General features: G+C 41.6%; 1 protein-coding gene across 1 annotated transcript in view; it reads right to left on the minus strand.

The window, feature by feature from the left end:
* Positions 1–2,361: 2,361 nt before the first annotated feature.
* The window catches only part of LOC137332413 (BTB/POZ domain-containing protein KCTD16-like), a 229,519-nt gene continuing 208,062 nt past the window's right edge, over positions 2,362–23,818 (minus strand). Inside the window, exon 2 of the mRNA XM_067996225.1 lies at positions 2,362–5,162. Within this exon, the coding sequence (XP_067852326.1) occupies positions 4,714–5,162 (449 nt within the window). The 3' untranslated portion in view covers positions 2,362–4,713. The remainder of the gene's footprint in view (positions 5,163–23,818) is intronic.

Raw genomic sequence — 23,818 nt, forward strand, 5'->3', positions numbered from 1 at the left:
TGGAAATGCTAATTGCATTGAATCCTTGTGTCAACGCTGATTTCCAATACAGCTTGAAGGTAAGTCCTCAGGTCGGACGAAAGTCTCTTCCTGCCTGCGCAGGGGCCATTGGGCACAGGTTAAAAGCGGATCGCGCTACCTACGCCCAAAAATTGGCCTTATCCAATTTCTTTCCCCCCATGTTTCTCCAATCTTTCATCACCACACAGAATTTTAACATTAGGAATATCAGAATTGATGAAGAACACACATCAAATATGAACCCACCCTTTCTCTTTATCTGATTCAGCTGGTATGTATTTCCACAATTTTCTGTTTCACTATAAATTGGGATATTGATTGGTAGGTAGTTAGATGGATTACCTGATTTCATAATCAGTCATGGATTCTGTTAACTCAAATGTTTGCCTAAGTTCTTCTATCCCATAAGTAATTATCAAGTGTAGTTTAGGGACATGGTCCTACTATATTAAACACAGAGACCTAGTGAAGCTTTAGCCACATATGAGGCTTCATATGAAGCTTGATTTGTTCCATGAAATGTCTATGAACATGGACACTGAACAATACACATTACGTGAACAGTGGAAAACAAATGCAAGCAAAGGAGCAGGTGAAAAGCAGCTAAAAAGGAAGAAAAAATACAAAATAAGAAACATAGTTGAATGTTAAAAAGAAATTGAGAGGAAAAAACACAAAATACTGTCTACTCCTGACAATTTAAAGTAATTTTTGCCAAAACAATGAATCATCTAATGATGTGAATTAAGCAACATAGATAACACAGCAAAATGGAAATATAGTGCTAAAAAATTCTGAATTATCATATAATTTAAATTAAGTAACTTTTAATTAAGAGAAGAAAGACTGTAATGTTAAAACCATGGAATAAATAACAATAAATAAACCACATAGAAGAGAAAGAGAAAAAGAATGGAAGAAAAAAGAAAATAATAACAAAGGAGACAAAAAATGTAAATTAGGCACCACAATAAAATGATGGAAGATAATGGAACAGATTTTCATCTTTATTGCCTTGGTGTGGAGCATCGCTTCAGTGGAGCACAGAGAGGGATAACCATTGGGGAGGATAGCACACCTGTTACAGAACTCACCCGATCTTCCTTCCATTAATTTAAATGGAAGGAAAACAGGCAGGTTCTGTTAGTAACATCCGATCCTCCCTGCCAGATTTTCCACTCTGCATTCACTAACCTGATCCCGGTGGTAAAGACGAAAGGGGAACATTTTTGAGACGTCTTAATACCCTTTAATCTTTAAAATGTTAGCAGAAACTTCCAGACCTGGCATTGAAAACAGAAGCTTGATTAAAACGAGAATTGTGATAACAAGAGGGTACAAACTGCGCCCCTTTGGCCCCCGAGTCCTGGCGATGCTGCCCTCAAAGCCCAGTCAACTCATTCATATTTGTGCTTATATTTACTACTTGCAGATTGTTTACTTTAAGTTTTATGGCCCTGGAGGTTTGGAAATGGCTGTTCTTGCTGCTATTGCCTACTTGGTGAATCAATCTTAAATCAGAGCACTGAGATTTATTAGTATCAGCAACTTCATACCCATGCAAAATAATAGGATTTATACTTAATATGAGGCCCTCAAGGTTCCATAATATACGCCCATGGAGCCCACAAAGACTAAAAGCTTGTACAAGGCTAGGGTATTAATCTCTCCTTTGGGCAACATTGTTATGTCCATCTCTGTGCTTTAGGACCAGCTGCTTGCCTGACATCACCTGAGCAAGAATCATCACATTCCCCAATGCAAATTGTTAGTCTCTATTGAGCTCACATCTCTGCTCTGAGATAAGATTTCCTTATATTTGTACATTTTCAAGTTAATAAGGATAAAGAAAGTAACAGGGATGAGGAATTTGTTTTGAAAAAATATCTTCATAGAGGATTATTGTGGTTGGCTGCCTCCTGAAGGACATATAGTAGTTAGATAAAGCTCATTGAAGGGCAAAGAGTACATGGTCTACAAGAGGACAGATTCAGTGGGCCATTGGCCTTTTCTCATCCTATATTTTAATTCTTTAAGTACTTTCCCTGCATGGATAAATGTTTGAAACAGAGGAAGATACAATGTAATGGGGAGACAGCAGGGCAGTGGGATTAATTCAGAACTGCTCTAGCAATGAGCTGGCACAGACACAATGGCCCGAGTGGCTTCCTGTGCTGCAAACTTCCACAGTTCTATAATATTCTTCTTTAACAAAACTTTGACTGTAAGCTAGAATTTTGCTGGTACTTTATCTATACTGGATAATCACATCATCAGACTCATCAATAACTTTTGACTGTAAGTTTTTTGCTTCATATTATGGTACAACAGCAATCTGAATACTTTGTATATATTTTTATTTATAAATATTGTGCATTGCCTTATACTGTATATTTAAATTGTACATATTTTCAACCATTACAAGCCATCAGTCACACATTTCTTTTGTGTCTGTAATTTATAAAACAAAACAGTGCAGTACCACAGAAATACCAACCAGTTAGATGGAGATATACAAGAACACAGTGCAATATATCACCTTAATTCACAAAAGCCAACTTACTACCGAATCCAATAAGCCCAGTAGCCAAAGATGGTGTCCTGGTGGCCTTTGCATTCAGCTAACAGTCTGATGTAGTTCAGATGTGGTCATCATCTAGATCACTTCGAGTTACTTTAAAGGACATAGATCCTGATGGTCCACAGGGAAAAGAGGCTGAAATAGCCTAGTTAGCAATGCTTTTCTGTCAATAACTTGGCACTGACAAGATATGTGCTAAGCTAGTGGCTCAATTCAGGCTGAGCTTACTTGTTAAAAGGTGATATTGTGGATGTCAATCCTCAGCAAAATTATGTGAGGAAAAATTGCTTTTCTGGCTAGTAAGTAAAAAACAGAAACAAGGTGACACGTGTCCTTTAAAGAGGATTCTCATTGTTTGGGGCAGGGGAGGGAAAAGAACCCAGAAAACCTACAAATTGTATTTGTCACAATGACATCACGCAAAAATGACAATGTTATTTTCACCAACACAAAATTACACCATCTTATTGCACATTTAAAAGATAGTGAGTAAAAAGTGACCATAAAACTGCTTGGTTCAATTGGCCCTTGGATTTGTTCACTTTGTAGAGAAATGTGTAAGATTTAAGGTCCCTTTTCTTTATATCTTCAACTGAAACACAGAAAAAAATTAAAAAGAACTCGGTTTCTTATTTAATTAACCCTCTGAGGACTGAAAAATTAATTTCTAAATTCTGCACTAATATAATAGCGAGGGGCACAGACCACAAAGAGACCAATGTATAACACATAAAACACAGCTTTCTGTACCAAACATTCAAACAATTGAAATATAAATATTCTATCAAGTTCAGACATAGTGCAGAGATACTACTGTAGCCCTCAAAGGGTTTTATTTAATGAATTTAACCTGAAATTAGCAAATTGATCATCAAAGTAGAGCCCACCATTGTGGCAGCATTTAATGGAAGAGATAAACTTGTGCTTCAACATCCCAGGTGGGAAACAAGTATCACAAACTTTACTGGAAAAAAAATCACAGGTCGCAAGAGGGTTGCACAAATCTCCAAGGAAAGAATGTGAGTCATCAATAGACCGTTATTAATGATCCAATTAAAACATCACACAGTGAATACTGAATCTCAGAGTCACACGTTGTTAGGATAAGTCAGTGCAAGTCCACTTTACATCAATTTTATCCTGTATAATTCTCAAAGAAAAAGTAATCGTCAACTTCGGCAGCCACTAGATTCAAGAGTAGAAATGTATCCATCACTTTAGAGTCAGGGGCACTTGCACAGTCCGTGCATGGAATCTCTGTCCAGACTGGCATTCCTGCACACAACATAACCAAACTTTTCAATGTGCTTTTTCTTTTAAATGGAAAAAAAAAGTATCTATATTTTTGTTGAATTAAGCAATTAGTGTCTGAATAGGGTGCAGCTGTAAGATAGTTCAGAAAGGAAAATGTTTAATAAATGAAAGCTTTTTGAGAGAGCTTCCAAGTGAGAGAAGTTAACTTTCTCTTTGTGACACACACCAAAATCTTTACAATGAACAGCACAGTAACTGAAGTCTGATTGACTATCTGCACACGTAATACATGCAGGAGTCAGAGCAGGGAGTAGGGGGTAATCAGAACTCAGGAGCAGTCAGAGCCCAGTGTGCCCAGGAGCAGGATTACCATCCGTCCATTTTTGAACGAGACAAACTGCTTTTTTCGAGTGGGGCATCTGAAAATTTGTAAAATATGACCCTGACACCACAAGTCCTATTTTCTCATTTTCTCAGTATATCTAATGATCTGGAGGCATTAGCGATTAAGGTTTCCAATTAATTTTGATCAGCAGCAAATAAATGATCAGAATTCAAGCCATGTTCCCATCCATTACCTTGCCCCTGTTTGGTTCAGGACATGGTATATAAGGGACCAACCCTGCCCAGAAACAGTTCAAGATGAGAGCAGGGAGCAGTCAAAACCCAATAGTATCCAGGAACTGTCAAAGCCCAAAGCAGGGAACAGAGAGCAGTGACAGCCCAGGAGCACTGGGGAGCAGGGAGTAGTCAGAACCTAGGAGCAGGGAATAGTCAGAGCCCAGGAGAGCCCAGAAGCATAGAAGGGAGAGTAGTCCAAGCTCGGGAGCAGTCCGTGCAAGGACCTAGCTTATTCTCTATAGATGGTATTTCCGCAGCAGTTCTAGTTGCCATGGATATTTCCGCTCTGGGAACCTGTCAGGTATTTTAATTTTTAGAAAATCTTGGATGCATTTCTCTAACTCTTCCTCAATTGTCAGTTTCTCTTTGACTTTCTTTTTGCAAGTGTTAGATTCACGGGATCCACTGGTGAGTGTCCTTAAGAGATCACTTTTCCTGCGGACTTCACTTTGCTGCACTTGCAGCACTGGCCCTTTCTTGACAGGCCGGTCCAGGGTCTGGATGTTGGGTTGCCTGGACACTGGACCACAGATCACTGTCTCCTGTGGGGAGCTGGCCTCAGACTGGCTGTCGCAGCTCGAGGTGGACATTTCATTGCAGGATGTTACACTTTCTCCATCCTTTTCACTTTTGTCATTTCTGCAGCCACATTCACACTGTGGTGAGGGCCAGCGGGAAGAACCACCTGGAAAAAAGAAAAATACCTTTCAGCAAAAGGAAAACAGAATACTTTCAGAATCCTAGCTTGATTCCTAAACAATTTTATGATGAAATGTCATCTGCTTAAAGGGATATTGTCTTTCTGAATTTTTTTTTTTTACAAACCCCTTCGCCTTGGAAGGGACACCAGTTAGAAGGGTAATGCAGGATTTCCGCTGCAGTAACATCACACACAACTGACATGATGATGTGTTTCAACACGATTTACATCACCATATTCGGTTTTGCCGATAAGCAATGGGATTGCCAGTTTCCAAGAAGGTGGTGCCCCTTTAAAGAGCAAGCTGCCTAATTATAGAACTATTTCCAAAAGACTTTTCTGTACTATATTTCGCACTTTAGTCTTAACTTTCTTGTTAGTTTTGTTTCTGTGTACACTCAGGGCAAACACACATAAATCAAAATGCTTCTACACTGTTCTTGGTGTGTACTTATTTAAATATTTATGGAAGAAAATTAACCCAATAATATTATAGAACATAGTAACTCATTACTCTATCGCTGTAGGTTCAGTCTCTCCTTTTTCTTCCCTGCACACTCTTTCCTCTCCCCGAACGATGGACCAGAATCAAAGGTATTTTCATTATGTTGTAACTGAGACATTTTAAATTCTGTACATTCTGTGCATGTGCAGCATATGTCAAAATAACTTGCTGTTTGTTTCCCGTTTAGATTTACGAAGAATCACCTGCCTGATGGTTATCAAATATGAAATTAAAAATGATTCCATTCCACAGTGAAAGGTTACACTTAATCCCTACTTTAAAAACTGTAAATTTTATCTTTTTGACCCCCCCAGAGTCAAACAAAAACTTTCCCAAATCTGTATGCAGACAGCAGGCACCAGATCTCCGGGTTCCAACATTGAGTGGAATCTATCAGAAGGAGTTCATTTCAGCAAATAAGGTTCCCTGCCACGCCTTCCCGTCGATTTTTTGGTGGATCTGGGAACAGCTCAGGTGGAAAGCAAATCGGGAATGCACCAGGTACACGAGGTTGTATCCCCGCCTGCTCTCCGTGGGCCCATTGTAAGAAAGAGAGTCTGTGCGCACCAATATATTGGCAGGCGCATGCTAACAAATTGCAAATGAGGGAACCATGACCTCCACCATGTTTCACGCCGTTGGAACCGTTAGGCCCTAGCATCCAAAAGTTGGCAGAGGGCATGTCGAGACTGATTTGGAAAAGGGACCTATGCCAGTGCAGGTCCCCTGAGCCTGCAGCTACATATTTCAGCCCCCAGACTAGCACAACCACCCGAGAGAACCTGTATGCTCTATGGTAATTTCAGCATGGCTGGAAGAACGGCTGGGGTCAGGAGCGGGCATCTCAGGAGCAGGTATTTGCATACTGTTGGCAGGCACCTGTGTCATTTACATCATAACTGGAAAGCCCATGTCAGTTTGGGGCAGTGGAGAGTAAGTGTGCCAGTTGTGCTGATGATAAAAGAAAAAAGTGGCCAGTTTTTAAATAGGTTGGCTTCCAAACTCTCATTGATTGCAGCAGGGAAAGTTTAGCCTTTTAAATTCCCCTCATGCTCCGAGCAATGTTGTACACGTAGATGTTCCTTGTGCCCAGCCTTCTAGGTCACAAATGGCAAGAATTATATTGCATGGCATCATAATATCCCTGTTCATTTGTGGGTGAGTATATTATGCACCAACCCCAATTCCTGCAAAAATTCTGACAGCTGGAAAATGGGAAGAGGACCTGTCGTTAGAGCTCTGTCCAAATTTCCACCTCTGCCCACCTAGACGGCAATGTTTTTACATCAATATCAGTGCACAAATTTGTCCCTGTTATGTCAGACTAAGAACTGCCAATTTCCACTATGTACCATGGTGGGGCCTCCTGCATTATGATAATTAAGGTTATACTATATTGTCTGAAGAATTTCTGTGAAATAATACACTTTAATGGCTTCAGGTCATGTCTGGTTAATGCCACGGCTTTTCCACATGCACGTGGATATGTAGAGCAGACTGTAACTGTCTTCCTGAGTTTTGTAATGTTTTTAGCCCCTAGAAACACAATAGACTTTTCTTCACTGACACTGTTTTTCACTAAAGCAACCATACTCAAGTACCTCATTCAGGTATTATTTTCCAAGTTGCCAGCCGCCATTTCTACATGTGTAAATGTTAAAGTCCATAATGGGTTTAAAGTAAAAAGAATGGACTCAGGTTCCCAGGTTTGTTTTCCCAATTTGGACCTGTAGCTTTAGCTAACCAGCTAGTAGGAAGTGTATGAGATTGCTCTGCAGTGATTCTCACTTGACTATTTGCTCCATCCCTTTGGAGGAGCATTTGGCTTCTGCTCAGCACCACCTGAGAAGGCAAGGGCAAGATCAATAAATCAGCCACTCTACAGTAATTCCAACACATTATACTATTATGCTACAGCTCTTTTGTACACTACCCTTTTACACTTTAGTCGCCTGTCATATTTTACTGCATTGTGAAAAACAGCCAGTAGTTCTGGGTTGGTCCCACTAGATGAAACCACAATTTTAAAATCTAAAAAGCTAAAGAATGCACAGATTGAATTGAACATCACCCTTAAAGTGAGCAGCACCTTGTTTGTGCTGACAATGGTTGTGATTTGGTTTCCAGTAACAGATTTCTTGGCCTGCAAATTCATTCATTGCTGTTAATCTCAGTGGGGCTCCATAATTTTTGACTATGGTCTGCTAGTTATAGTTACACTCTTGGAATGCTTGCAGTTGAACTTATTTCAAGTTTCAATGGCTCATGGGTATATTTCACACAATGACGAAATCAGCAGGAGAGAATATGGTAATCAGTGTGAGGAGGCCAGCTATTTCAGCTCCGATTCTGCTGGCGATCAGAGCTCGGATTGAAGCTGAAATCTGATCAAATCTGACCTTGGACTATGACTGCAAATATGGTAATTCATCTCTCAATGGGTCCAGGCACCTTCAAGTGGGTGGAATCATGATTGTGTTTACACAATAAATTTCTCCCATGGAAAGTGCCCCAATTTAAGTCACCAACATAAATGGGCCAGAACAGCCTCTGTGCCTACCCAGATTCACAGATTGGGCCAAGAATAGTGCACATGGCCTACTTCAAGGCACATCTGGTTAATCCCATGGCTTTCCCACACTCATGTCAATGTGCTAGTTCAGAGAACACAATTTCGGAGGGATTATGTTGTCATTCTTATGCCCTGATGTCCAAATCATTTCGACACAAATATACAGTAAGAACAGAATGAGTGAATGCTGTTTTTGACATGGTAATGTCAATATATGTTAGCAAAGGTTTAGCCTGAGGTGAAGTTGATGGAGAATGTGATAATACTCTTGGTGGACAGGAGGAGGTATTTTTGGTAAGAAGTACTCGTCCCTTATAATCATTGCCATTTTTTTTAAACCCGAGCAACTCATAAATACAATTCTGTGATCCTCCCCTGGAGCATCTCTTTAATAAAGTATTATGGTAAATTCAATAATTCCACACTTCTAGTGGGAGCTGCACTTGAAAGGAGTATAGGTCATAGAGACGTTGCTACAGTATTGCAGCCCTGCCTCTGATTCACACATCCTTTGAGTATAGTTCTCCGCTGGGAGCCTGTGATAGATTTATTTAACCTGTAATACATCTATCTGGCTTTTTACTACACTCATGAGAAAGACCTTGCAGAGCGTTTTAACACCATCTTTCATTCCTTTATAGTTTATGTCAGACTCTTGAAGCTTTGGATTGTTACAGATTTCTATACCAGCCATTGATATGCTTCTATTAACTGACACTATTTATTATAAAATTATCATTCATTTGGGATTCTGTGGGCTGTAGTAGTGAAATCTCCATGGGTTCTCTCTGCCACTTTTCCCATCACAATATTCAGCAGAGTTTTACAGTATTCACCAACACTTCTTTAGACTGCTGTCAGCTTATCAACAGCAGTTCCTCCTATTGAGTCTTCCAACAACAACTTTAATAACTTAATACATAATGTATTAGAACTGCTCACCTCATTCATAATCTGCACAGCTCTTAAATTTCACTGATTGCACCAACAAGATGAACATCAAGTATATTAGTAGGTTGATACTGTCCATAATCATTTTGCCTGTTCCCTGCATCTCAGTTACATCAACAAAAAAGCATTCTGTACTTTTAAATCTTCATATTATTTAAACAGGTTACAAAGGTGAGGCAACGATGGTTCATCCTTGAATGTGATCTGAAAGCATGTAGTACTGGGCTTCCCATGTTAAGCTGCTTGTGTAGCTCTGCATCTGGAATAATTTCAAGTAACTGTGTTTTAAGTAAAGAATTAATTTCAAAATATGAATGTAGATAATGAAAACTTAAAATTTGATGTTGTTGGTTCTCACAAATTTTACATAAATCACACTTGAACGGGTTACTCGCATATGCAAAGTCTATGTCACATTTGTACCCGACTGACTTGTATATCATATTCATAAAACAGTATCAAACAGGGAACATACTATCAAATCGCCTCTAAAATCCTTAAAAATGTGCAGTTCTAAAAGCAATGCATTATGGGCAGTAAGATACAACTCGTACCGGTGGCTCATGCATGTACACTGATCACAGCATCTCACTTCGATATCTAAATGTGAATTTGAATATGTATTTCAATTAAAACATGTATGGTGTAAAAAATACATAACACGTCCAAGAAATCCCATTCATTGTGACAATAGTTACTTTTCATTTTCATCAAATGACAGTAACAATTCATACAGTCATTCTGTTTGAGTATGATATATACGCTGTGGATCTATTAGGAAATAGTGTTTGGAAAAGTTAAATATGGCACAATGACAGCTGAGTGAGTTAATACCTAGTATGTTAATACCTAGAGAAATTCATGCCTTTCACTTTACCATTGCGTAAAAATGCTGGGTAGATCTGTTTGTTATTCATTAAATGTGTATTTTTCCCTGTTGCTGCCTTTCATTTCCTGGCAGAAGTAATTGTAAACTGATGAAAGGTTCAGAGGTTCGACCAGTTCTCAGTCAATCAGAGCTTGGCTGCCCAGAATTTGATGGTTTGTACAAAGTGAGCTGTCACCACTGTCTATACAAGATAAAGGGTCACAAAGACAACATTAATTACAACACTTACACTTCTTAATCTAATTCACGTTTGTCAAGTCATCACACTTCCCACGCTTCCCTATGCTTTGCCAAAGTATAGCTCCATCAATCCCAAATGACCAGAATTGACTCACTGGCCTTTAATCTTGTTCAGACAAAAGAAGATTTTCAAACCTGTGCAGACTCTGAATTTTAAAACAAAATCTTAGTTCTCTGTCGGTTCCTACAAAATAGACCCCAAGAAACCTTCTGAAATGCTTTCAATCATGGTTTGAAGTTTGGTGATCAACATATTTTCAGTATGGAAAGTGTTCACAGTATTGATGTGTTACTTTCTGATATAAGTAACTATAATCCATCAGTGCTGTTGAACATATGCAAACTGATATCAAAGCAGTTACATTAAGAACCAGAACAATATTCCCGCTAACATCTACAAGAAAACCTAGAACAAGAAACCCTAGCAAACCAATTTCTTCCACAGATCTGCCCTATCATGATGTTATCCATTATTTAAAAATCTCTCCAAACCCCACCCCATGTAAAGACAGTCATACAAAACTTCCACAATATATTCTTTCACTTGCTTCTCCATTTTTCAAACCTGGCTAGTTGATTTCCACTAATGGCACTTCCTTGATCCCAATAGAGGCTCCAATGTTATTTAAACAAGTTGGGTGAGTGGGTAAGAACATGGAAGATGCAGTAAAACGTGGATAAATGTGAGGTTATCCACTTTGATTGTAAAAACAGAAAGGCAGATTATTATCTGAATGGTGATAGATTGGGAAAAGGGGAGATGCAACGAGACCTGGGTGTCCTTGTATACCAGTCGCTGAAAGCGAGCATTCAGGTGCAGCAAGCAGTTAGGAAGGCGAATGGTATGTTGGTGTTCATTGCAAGAGGATTTGAGTACAGGAGCAGGGATGACTTACTGCAGTTATACAGGGCCTTGGTGAGACCACATCTGGAGTACTGTGTGCAGTTTTGGTCTCCTTATCTGAGGAAGGATGTCCTTGCCATGGAGGGAGTGCAACGAAGGTTTACCAGACTGATTCCTGGGATGGCAGGACTGACGTATGAGGAGAGATTGGGTCGACTAGGCCTATGTTCACTAGAGTTTGGAAGAATGAAAGGTGATCTCATCGAAACATATAAAATTCTAACAGGACTAGACAGACTAGATACAGGGAGGATGTTCCCGATGGCTGGGGAGTCCAGAACCAGGGGTCACAGTCTCAGGATACGGGGTATGCCATTTAGAACCGAGATGAGGAGAAATTTCTTCACTCAGAGGGTGGTGAACCCGTGGAATTCTCTACTATAGAAGGCAGTGGAGGCCAAGTCATTAGGTGTATTCAAGAAGGAGACAGAATTATTTCTTAATGCTAAAGAGATCAAGGGATTTGGGGAAAAAGTGGGAACAGGGTACTGAGTTAGACGATCAGCCATGATCACTTTGAATGGTGGAGCAGGCCTGAAGGGCCGAATGGCCTACTCTTGCTCCTATTTTCTATGTTTCTATGTTCCCATAGCATAGAAAGCATTGTATACCATAAAGGATTTGATTAATTTTGTCAATTTAACCCTATGCGGTGGGGCATGATTTCCACCTGCTGCTTTGGCCTGCCATTTACTTGTCTCAAATATTCGGAGCAGGTGCTTGGGCCTGTACTGGTACAACAGAGGAGGCAGAACGGAGACAAGCACCTTGCCACTTCAAGAGGGGGCACCAGGGGCCCGAACTGGGCCAAAGAAAAATGGAACAAATAATTTCTTCATTCCCTTCAAGGGACTCAAGGGCTGCTATTGTTAAGGTCATCGATACCAGAGGGATTATCACTAATGATATTTTCTTGGCTGTAGTAGTGATGAAGCCTTCACAGAAGGCCCAGGAAAGATATCCATATATCCTCTTAGCAGGCATAGATTCCACTGAGCCTACCTGGGACAAGCTGGGTGGAATTCCAAGGCTAGCCTGGGAAAATCCCCAGGCACCCCTCCCCTCCCCAGCACCCCCCCCCCCCCCCCCCCCATGAAAGCTAGGGGATGAGCCTAAAAAGCATGCACCCCCCTCGGAGCACAATTTATTGGGGCAGAAACCTGGCGGATATGGTTTTCAACACAAATTGTGCTTCCCCTCCACCCCCTCTGGAAGCGTGCCACAATTCCACCCCCTCTTGACCAGAATTCCTACTCTGCTATCTATGAGAAAATTTCTATCTTTATAAAAGTATCTAAAAATTATTGAACTGTCAGCTTGGCTCAGTGGTAGCACAGTTATCTTGGAATCAGAAGGTTATGGGTTAAATCCCACTCCAAAACCTGAGCATATGATCTAGCCTGGCACTTCAGTGCAGTACCGTGGGATGGATGCATTATCAGAGATGCTGTCTTTCAGATGAGCTGTTAAACAAAGGCCATGCCTACCTGTGCTGCTGATCTCACAGAAGATCGCATGCCACTATTCAAAGAGTATGGAGCTCTCCTGCTTTCCTGGCTGACATTCCTCACTCAACCAACACTACCAAAGATAGTTTAACTGGCTATTAATTTCATTTTCTGTTTGTGGGGTTTTGCTGTGTGCCTACATAAAAACAAGGACTGTCATTCAAAAAGTAATTAACTGGATGTGAAGCACTGAAAATATGTTCAGGAACTTTTCCTTCTGATGAGATGCATGTTCACTTTTTTTTTACAATTTTTCTTCATTCACTAAAATGAACCAATGAACAACCAATTAAATCCCTGAATTTTTCTTTCAACTCCTTTGAATGGCCATGTTGATTCCTCACCCACCCAACAATATACTGGTAAAAATAAAATGTATAAAATAACACAATAAAAATTGAACATTTCTGGAAAAAGTTCACAAAAAACTTACCATCCCACCTCCAATACGTTTCCTCTAAAAGGTTTCTTCTCTTTCAAGAACCTTGGGCTTGTTTTGTGCTTCCTTCCCAGAGCTTTGTTTGTGATGTTTTCTGTGCCTCCTTATATATGAGATCCAAAGCTCAATCTCCCTCACTGTTGCCTTTTTTGCTGCTCAGTGGTTCGAATGTACCTCCATGTATGCACAGTAACAATATTTTCCTGGTTTCTACAAATGAACAGTCGTGCTGCTTCCCAGCCTTCCATGTATGTACAGCTTTTAGCTGCACTAAATCCTATTTATTAGCTGATTGTTTCAATGCAGTGGTGAACACAAAGTTATAAGCTTGAGTTGTGAAAGAAAAATGTCTTTGGGGATAACAATACCAAGGAGGAACTACCTGCCAACAAAAAAAAATGGTGGCCAGAGAAATCGACGAGTAGGATCATTCTTAAACAGTTCGGAGGTCAATAGTTCTGGGGAAAATGGAAATGTTTATGAAAGCGTGGGGATAGTTGGTGAATAAATTGGTACTGGAGGATTACTGTAGAGTTTCTAATGTTTCTGTGGAAGGCAAAATAGCAGTTTATCTTGAATGAAGATGATGAAATACTGGGAAATCCACACTAAAGTAGATGCACCAATGAGTGCTCCCTTGCCCACCTGATTGCTCTGCTCCTTGGCCTATGCCCAGACTACCCACAAATAATGTCATGGGAGATCTACAAATATTTGAAATAAAATACCAGAGTCAAAAAGTAGAAAAATACATTGTTTTCTCCAGAATGCTTTGGCATCATCTCCCCCCCAATGGGAAAAGGTTGTGAATTTTTAACCTACCCTGATTCTGGTGGTTCTTTCAAAAAGCTTTCTTGTATAATTAGTTAAGCTCATGAAATCGTTCATTGAAACAGTTCACGTGATGATAGGCCAGCGCTATAATTCCAGCAATAAAATACAAACTGAGATTCTGCAATTGCATCACTAAATGCTGGGCTTTAGCAGAGGACTAATTAGCTGTCCAAAATGTACACTATGCTGCTAACTCAAGGATTTATCTTAAAGATTTTAAGCTGATGACAGGACATAACGTTTTAGCAAATCAACTGATCCTTAAGTCAAAGAGCAGAACCCATAAACAAGCCCTAGATACTACTGAATCTACTAGGACCACAGGCTAATTAGAACATCATGTCAGACAACAGCATCCTAAATCCTTCTGCCCTGTCAGAAACACGAAATATCTGCTTCTGCAAGCATCAAGATGAACAGTATATCCAACTTTTATTTCAAATATGCAACTTTAAGAATATGCAGGTAATTTTAACCCCAAAGAACGGGTGGGTTGGGGGCGGGTTGGAGGTTAAAATAACGGCTTTTTGAAGCATGACCGTAACCCGGCTCCAACGCGCCCACTTCCAGGTTTAATGTGGGCATGTTTGGATGTGTGCGCGCAGCCGAAACCCGGAAGTCAGGTCCCCAATTAATGCCGGTGGGTGGATCGTTAATGGAGCAATTTACCTACTTGAAATATTGAGTAGGTCATTTTTTGTTGATTCTGAACCTGAAACGATTTTTACTTCACCTGCACAGGTTTTCCATGGCTTCTGAATCTCGCCATTGAAACGGAAGCGAGATGCAGCCAAAATTGATTGGCCCTTTAAACCTATACACATATCAATAACAGCTCAGTCATTGCAGCTGGGCTCTCAGTTCTCTCAGGCAAACGTTTGTCTGACAGTTCTTTGTGTTGGGTCTCTATTCACTCTTCCAGCCATCACTCAATTAAATTAAAGATTCAGAAAATAATCAATTGTAAATATTCTGGATCAGTCTGGAGTATGTGCACAAACTTATATTTTTAAGAATGATGACAAAATTTGAAATACTGGAATATTCTGCAGTCTGGTTAGTTAAAAAGAATCATAACATTTTATAAGAACTTAACTATTTTGCTAATATAAATCATAGCTCCCCAAATATGTTGCCAACTCTCATCCATTCTTTACCTTTGTGTAGTCCATCTCTTTGTTTCTTTTTCTGGCTTTCTCTCTCTCAATCTTTGGCAATAGGCTTTCCCTGGATTTTTATCACAAGCTCAGACTCCCACAACTATTTGGATTGTGTTTCTTTGCACCCCATTTCATCCCTTTCTCTAATTTTCTCCTTTTCTGTCATATCTGCTCCAATAAATCAACTTTCTAGACCAGAGTTCCCAAAGATCCTCCTTTTTCCTCAGCTGAGTCTTCCCTCAGCAATGGTTGACAGGCCCTTTGGTTGAATCCACCACATTTCCCATATTCAGCAGAAAATAACTGCCAGGGAGATCTGTTATGCTTTTCATCTTTTAATGCTAATGCTAATGCTGGTGCTGTTAGGAAGTTCATAATATGAATGCTACTTAGAATCATAGAATCATAGAAGTTTACAACATGGAAACAGGCCCTTCGGCCCAACATGTCCATGTCGCCCAGTTTATACCACTAAGCTAGTCCCAATTGCCTGCACTTGGCCCATATCCCTCTATACCCATCTTACCCATGTAACTGTCCAAATGCTTTTTAAAAGACAAAATTGTACCCGCCTCTACTACTGCCTCTGGCAGCTCGTTCCAGACACTCACCACCCTTTGAGTGAAAAAATTGCCCCTCTGGACCCTTTTGTATCTCTCCCCTCTCACCTTAAATCTATGTCCCCTCGTTATAGACTCCCCTACCTTTGGGAAAAGATTTTGACTATCTACCTTATCTATGCCCCTCATTATTTTATAGACTTCTATAAGATCACCCCTAAACCTCCTACTCTCCAGGGAAAAAAGTCTCAGTCTATCCAACCTCTCCCTATAAGTCAAACCATCAAGTCCCGGTAGCATCCTAGTAAATCTTTTCTGCACACTTTCTAGTTTAATAATATCCTTTCTATAATAGGGTGACCAGAACTGTACACAGTATTCCAAGTGTGGCCTTACTAATGTCTTGTACAACTTCAACAAGACATCCCAACTCCTGTATTCAATGTTCTGACCAATGAAACCAAACATGCTGAATGCCTTCTTCACCACCCTATCCACCTGTGACTCCACTTTCAAGGAGCTATGAACCTGTACTCCTAGATCTCTTTGTTCTATAACTCTCCCCAACGCCCTACCATTAACGGAGTAGGTCCTGGCACGATTCGATCTACCAAAATGCATCACCTCACATTTATCTAAATTAAACTCCATCTGCCATTCATCGGCCCACTGGCCCAATTTATCGAGATCCCGTTGCACTTATATTGCACTAATCATCAAAGCGCACCTCTGCTGTTCACCCTGGGTATATATTCCTTATTCCTGGTCTGAATGTGGAGCCAGCTCTTCATGCCCTCCTCCCTGTGCAGCCTCAATGCAAACCGGCATGTACTGCAGTGGGTGCGAGATGCTGTTGGCTCCCATTGACTCCCTGCTCAATTTCAGTACGTTGGTTGCAGGTCTTTCCTTGTTTAGTATTGGTATGTGTTGTCTGCTGGCTTCTCCCACCAATATACAGTCAGTAATAAAAAACCTAAAGAGTAGAGTACCTTAAAAACACAGCAAGATGTGTAATCTGCCAAGAATAAACGTCCATGGAAATCCAGGATAGAACAACAAACTATCTCCTCCCCACTACTGAGCAGAAATTGTGGCATAAGATCACAAACTCTCATTCACCCCCAACCACCCCCATCTTAGAAATTGCTGGTTAGGACTTAAGCCCTGAGACCCCCCCCCTCATCTAACAATGGCCAAGACCCCTCCCTCAACTAATGACCCCCCTTCCCCCCGATCTCAGACTTAGCTGGCAGCCACTCCCCGGCTGCTTCCCCTCCCGACAGGCCTGTCAATCTGGCTGGCTGTGATGTGGGAAACCCGAAAGCAAAAATAATTGTCTTCAATTGAGTTGTGATCACTTCACTTCTGAGTTACCCATGGGAAAATCTACCCCCCAGCTCTCTTCCCGGCTCCAAGTAAAAATCATGCCCCATATCTCCATGGACAGCATCCCATTGGTGGGAAACAGGATAGATTAGACTTGTTAAAGAGTAAATTTGAGGTGAAAAAATAATAAAATGGTACAAGTTTTGCTACAGGTTGAGATGAATTCTCTTCAATGTTTGTGGAATGTGCAGGAACAGAGTACAGCAGCATTAGCACACACTGTAATGGAGGATGCCTGACCCTGCCAGATCTTCCAGGGTCAGGGCTATTTAAAGATGACTGTATTGAGTACAACAAAATTAATCGGCTAATGCAGCAGTAACTCTCCAAGTAATTAAAGTTCCCAATTAGTGGTGAATTTTCCTGGCCCAAATGCTGATCCCTACATTCCCTGTGGATCTACTGACTGGTGCTCTTGTTGCTAATGTCATTAGAGCAGCTCCTGGTGTGAGAAGAGTCCTGAAATGGCCAGCTTTCTAAGGCTGAAAGACTAACCTTGAATAATATACAAAGACAGGAGATTTTTACATGACATTTTAAGAATATCTACTAGTGCCAAGGGGTACTTTATGTTGAAGGTTCTATCCTAATACTTCCCTTCTCCTTAGGTGTCCTGTGCTCTAAGATTTTCAGCTACAACAGTGAGAAGAATGATTTCTACTGTGTAATTAAAATTAATTTAAAAGATATGTAGGGAATAACAAATTCACTGAACAAACTCAAAACCTTTGATTTGTTATAATTATCATTTGTTTTGAAGAATAAGTAGCTGTAGTTCATCTGGGGTTAATTCTCCAATGCAATCTCCTTTAAAAGATTATTGGCCATGAATATAACAAGGAAGTTATGCCAAACCTTTATAAATCACTGATTAGGCCTCAGCTGGAATACTGTTTCCAATTCTGGGCACTACACTTTAGGAAGGATGTCAAGGCCTTGGAAAGGTTGCAGAGGAGATTTACTAGAATAGTACCAGTGATGAGGGACTTTAGTTACATGGAGAGACCGGAGAAGCTGGGATTGTTCTCCTTAGAGCAGAGAAGGTGAAGGGGAGATTTAATAGAGGCGTTCAAATTCATGAAGGGTTTTGAGAGAGTAAATAAGGAGGAACTGTTTCCCCTGGCTGAAGGATCAGTAACCAGAGGACACAGATTTAATGTAATTGGCAAAGGAGCTAGAAGTGAGATGCAGAGAAATATTTTTATGCAGCACGTTATTATGATCTGGAATGCACTGCCTGAAAGGGTAGTGGAAGCAGATTAAATAATAACTTTCAAAAGGGAATTGGATAAATGCTTGAAGGGGAGAAAATTTACAGGGCTATGGGGAAAGAGCAGGGGAGTGGGACTAATTGGATAGCTCTTTAAAAGAGCTAGCACAGGCAGGATGGGCCGAATGGCCTCCTTATGTGCTGTAAAATTCTATAATTCTATGATTCTATGAATATATTTATCTATCATATGCCATTGAGGGAAGTAAATAGTTTATAATTAGCTAGGACAATTACACTGTCATATGGATCCAAAGCAGAGTTATTCATTCGCTTGGAAAATAAAACCCAACAATAAAATTCAGAACACAGGCTTTCTCCTTAGTAATGTTTTGTAAGTGTTAGTCTGTAACATTGGCTCTCTATCTATTGCTGATAACAATTGAGTGTCTCGCCAACAGAGTTGACATTTGGAGAAATGTTACATGATGCTGAGCAAAGTTAGTTGAATTTTGGAATTTGGAATGTCTTAATGCTTCAATCAGGCTTATGTGCAGCCTCAGTCCTTATCTGTTCCAACACCTGTCACTCTATGACGGGTCTCAGTTGGGCTATATTCCGATTAGCGTTCCTGTTGAATGTCTACACTTCCTACAGGCTCAGATGGAGTGCAGGAAATAGTTGGGAAAAAGTTCAATTTTTTTTAAATGAAAGTATCGTTTGCTTTTCTTTATTCCAATATAGATACAACCAAGTTTGCATAACAAATCAATTTATGCCAATTCCATTAGTTAAGGGTACAGTACATAATTCAACTTGCAAGGATTGTTCTATATTGATATTGCATACTGCCCTACAGTACATCACCATACCCGTGTCCTCTTTCTACACTATAAATCTGTACTGTATCACCAGTAACTCTGGAATTACTCCAAGGATAACATCCTTGGCCCTCTCCTCTTCCTCATCTACAAGCTGCCCCTCGCCAACCTTATCCAAAGACATGGGGTCATCAACCATGTACGCTGACGCCACCCAGCTCTACCTCTCCAACACCTCTCTTAACCACTTAATTACCTTTGTGTTGTCAAACTCCTTGGCATCATATGGGCCACAATTTCCTCCAGTTAAACATTGGTAAGACTGAAGCCATTGTCGTCAGCTCCCACCACAATCTCCGTACCCTGGCCACCGATTCCATCACCCTCCCCGACCACTGTCTCAGGTTGAACCAGACTGTTCACAGCCTCAGCATCCTATGTGATTCCAAGCTGAGCTACTGACACTATATCCTCACTAGCATAAAGGGTTCCTTCCGCAACACCATCTGTCTCCGCCCCTGCTTCAGCCCATTTGCTGCTGAAACCCTCATCCATGCCTTTGTCACCTCCAGTCTCAACTATTCTAATGTTCTCCTGGCTATCCTCCCATCCTCGAGCCTCCATAAACTTTAGCTCATCCAAAACCCTGCTGCCCATATCCTATCTCACTCACCCATTACCCATGTGCTCACCAACCTACATTGGCTCCTGGTCCCCTAAAGTCTCAAATTTAAAATTCCCTTCCTTGTGTTTAAATCCCTTCATGACCTTGCCCTCCCTATCTCTGTAACCCTCTCCAGCCCTACAACCCTTTGAGGACTCTGGCCTCATGTACATCCTTCCCTTCTTTCACCCCATCATCGGCAGCAGCGTCTTCAGCCATTTAAGCCCCAACTTCTGGAATTCCCTCCCACAACCTCTCCACCACCCTCTCCTCCTTTACGACTCTCCTTAAAGCCCATCTCTTTGACCAAGCTTTAAGTCACCTCTCCTAATATCTTCTTTGGCTTAGTGTCGATTTTTGACTGATTACACTTTTGTGAAGTGCTTTGGAATGTTTTTCTACATTAAAATGCTATACAAATACAATTTGCTGTTGCCCATACCCCTACTTCTATATGCCTCACCCTCTGCTCAACCATAGAAGAATATTCCAGTCCTTACCACAGCACTGCTGTTGTCAGAATTCAAGGAACACATATCTGGATATTACCATTCTGTTCATCTTCTGCTCAGTGCTTGTGGACCAGTAATGTGTCAATATCGCCCACATTTTCTGATATCAACTTTGGTTCCCATGGACCTATACACAACATTTTTGAAGTTTTTTGTCTTCTTAGCCACTTATCTCTTGCAAGACACTTTCCAGGTTTTCCAAGTTTCCAAGTTTTCTCATCGTCATTTTCAAATTGCTTCATGATCTCACCACTCCCTATTTCTGTAATCTGCTCCCGCCCTACAACCCTCTGAGAATTCTGCATTCCCCCAACCCTGGTCTGTTATAAATCCCCCACTCCCTTTGGCCCACCATGGGCGGTCGTGCCTTTCCGAAGCATCTCTGCCTCTCTATCCTCCTTAAAATCCTTTTTCAAAACCTACCTGTTTGATCAAGCGTTTAGTCACCCCTCCTAATATCTCCTTCTTTGGCTCGGTGTCAATTATATCTGATTACGCTTCTGTGAAGTGCCTTGGGATTTTTACCTATTTTAAAGGCGCTATATAAATGCAAGTTTTTAGGCATATAAAGTTGCCAGAAAAAGCAGCAAGCCTGAGGATTGGGAGCATTTAACATTTCAGCAAAGGAGGATCAAGAAATTGATAAAGGGAAAATAGAATATGAGAGTAAACTAGCGAGAAACATAAAAACGGACTGTAAAAGCTTCTATAGGTATGTAAAAAGGAAAAGACCGGCGAAGGCAAATGTGGGTCCCTTACAGACAGAGACAGAAGAATTTATAATGGGGAATAAGGAAATGGCAGAGAAATTAAATAAATACTTTGGGCCCGATATTAGGAGGGCAGCGGGTTGGGAGCGGGGGATCGAATGGGCGCGTGGGTAACGCGCCCAGTGAAATCGGGGTTCTCCGCACGCGATTGCAGCTTGATTGAAGCCACTTACCTTGGCTTCCGGGTTTCGCGCTGGAAAGCTGCGCAGCGGGCGGACTGCGCATGCGCAGCATAGGCTGTCAGCTGGAGGAGCTCTATTTAAAGGGACAGTCCTCCACTGACTGATGCTGCAGAAAATAGGAAAAATTACAGCATGGAGCAGCCCAGGGGGAAGGCTGCTCCCAGTTTAATGATGCCTCACTCCAGGTATCATTGGATGGGGTGAGGAGGAGGGGGAGGACAGAGATCTTCCCCCCGGTGGGCGGGAGGAAGTGGCCTGCCTCTGCCACCAAGAAGGCCTGGCTCGAGGTGGCAGAGGAGGTCACCTGCACCACCAACATATCGCCCACCTGCATACAGTGCAGGAGGTGCTTCAATGACCTAAGTAGGTCAGCCGAAATGAGTACACTTATTCCCCTACACTCCGTCTGCCACATCACTGCCCCCACCCCACATCTCCATCTGCACTGCCAACACTACTCTGTCACATCACTCCCCACACCCACTCAAAGCTCATCCTCATCTTACCTGCACTTACTCACCTCACCAGTACTCATCCCACCACTATCACTCAACCCAATCCTCATACAATCTCATGGCTCGATCTCATACTCACCCTCTCATGCATCTCTTTCACGGTCAGCCTCACCCAACCTGCCACTACCTGTGCTGCAGCCACAGGGCATGCATCACATATGTGCAGTAGGAAGCGTAAGGCAAACATGTCGTGAGCATGAAGGGGATGCACAAGGGTGTTTGAGGGTTTGTCATGGTTTTTACTTATATTTCATTTCTGATCAACTCACATTACATATTATATTGTCACCACTACTGCCACGTCTTTGCGAATCTTGTCTGGTTTGTGCAATAATGCCCATTCCTGAGGATCACTATGAAGACCCACAACTGATGACACCCATTGTGTCACTGCAGAGTGGGTGTAGGTGTATTTGCAGGGCTCTTTTGTGCAGACGACTGAGAGACCTCGGCGATGTCCCCGGTGGGACCCTGGAAGGATGCGAAGGAGAAGTTGTTGAGGGCAGTGGTGACTTTGACAGCGACAGGTAGGAAGATGATGCTCGGGCTAGCCGGGAGCAGCTTGGCATGAAGGAGGCTGCAGATGTCTACGACTGCATGTCGAGTGACTCTGAGCCTCCATGTGCACTGCTGCTCAGAGAGGTCCAGGAATCATAGAATCATAGAATCATAGAAGTTACAACATGGAAACAGGCCCTTCGGCCCAACATGTCCATGTCGCCCAGTTTATACCACTAAGCTAGTCCCAATTGCCTGCACTTGGCCCATATCCCTCTATACCCATCTTACCCATGTAACTATCCAAATGCTTTTTAAAAGACAAAATTGTACCCGCCTCTACTACTGCCTCTGGCAGCTCGTTCCAGACACTCACCACCCTTTGAGTGAAAAAATTGCCCCTCTGGACCCTTTTGTATCTCTCCCCTCTCACCTTAAATCTATGCCCCCTCGTTATAGACTCCCCTACCTTTGGGAAAAGATTTTGACTATCGACCTTATCTATGCCCCTCATTATTTTATAGACTTCTATAAGATTACCCCTTAACCTCCTACTCTCCAGGGAAAAAAGTCCCAGTCTGTCTAACCTCTCCCTGTAAGTCAAACCATCAAGTCCCGGTAGCATCCTAGTAAATCTTTTCTGCACTCTTTCTAGTTTAATAATATCCTTTCTATAATAGGGTGACCAGAACTGTACACAGTACTCCAAGTGTGGCCTCACCAATGCCCTGTACAACTTCAACAAGACATCCCAACTCCTGCATTCAATGTTCTGACCAATGAAACCAAGCATGCCGAATGCCTTCTTCACCACCCTATCCACCTGTGACTCCACTTTCAAGGAGCTATGAATCTGTACTCCTAGATCTCTTTGTTCTATAACTCTCCCCAACGCCCTACCATTAACGGAGTAGGTCCTGGCCCGATTCGATCTACCAAAATGCATCACCTCACATTTATCTAAATTAAACTCCATCTGCCATTCATCGGCCCACTGGCCCAATTGATCAAGATCCCGTTGCAATCCCAGATAACCTTCTTCACTGTCCACAATGCCACCAATCTTGGTGTCATCTGCAAACTTACTAACCATGCCTCCTAAATTCTCATCCAAATCATTAATATAAATAACAAATAACAGCGGACCCAGCACCGATCCCTGAGTCACACCGCTGGACACAGGCATCCAGTTTGAAAAACAACCCTCTACAACCACCCTCTGTCTTCTGTCGTCAAGCCAATTTTGTATCCAATTGGCTACCTCACCTTGGATCCCGTGAGATTTAATCTTATGTAACAACCTACCATGCGGTACCTTGTCAAAGGCTTTGCTGAAGTCCATGTAGACCACGTCTACTGCACAGCCCTCATCTATCTTCTTGGTTACCCCTTCAAAAAACTCAATCAAATTCGTGAGACATGATTTTCCTCTCACAAAACCATGCTGACTGTTCCTAATTAGTCCCTGCCTCTCCAAATGCCTGTAGATCCTGTCCCTCAGAATACCCTCTAACAACTTAC

This window comes from Heptranchias perlo, chromosome 14 (assembly GCF_035084215.1).
Source record: "Heptranchias perlo isolate sHepPer1 chromosome 14, sHepPer1.hap1, whole genome shotgun sequence".
In the NCBI taxonomy this organism is placed as follows: Eukaryota; Metazoa; Chordata; class Chondrichthyes; order Hexanchiformes; family Hexanchidae; genus Heptranchias; species Heptranchias perlo.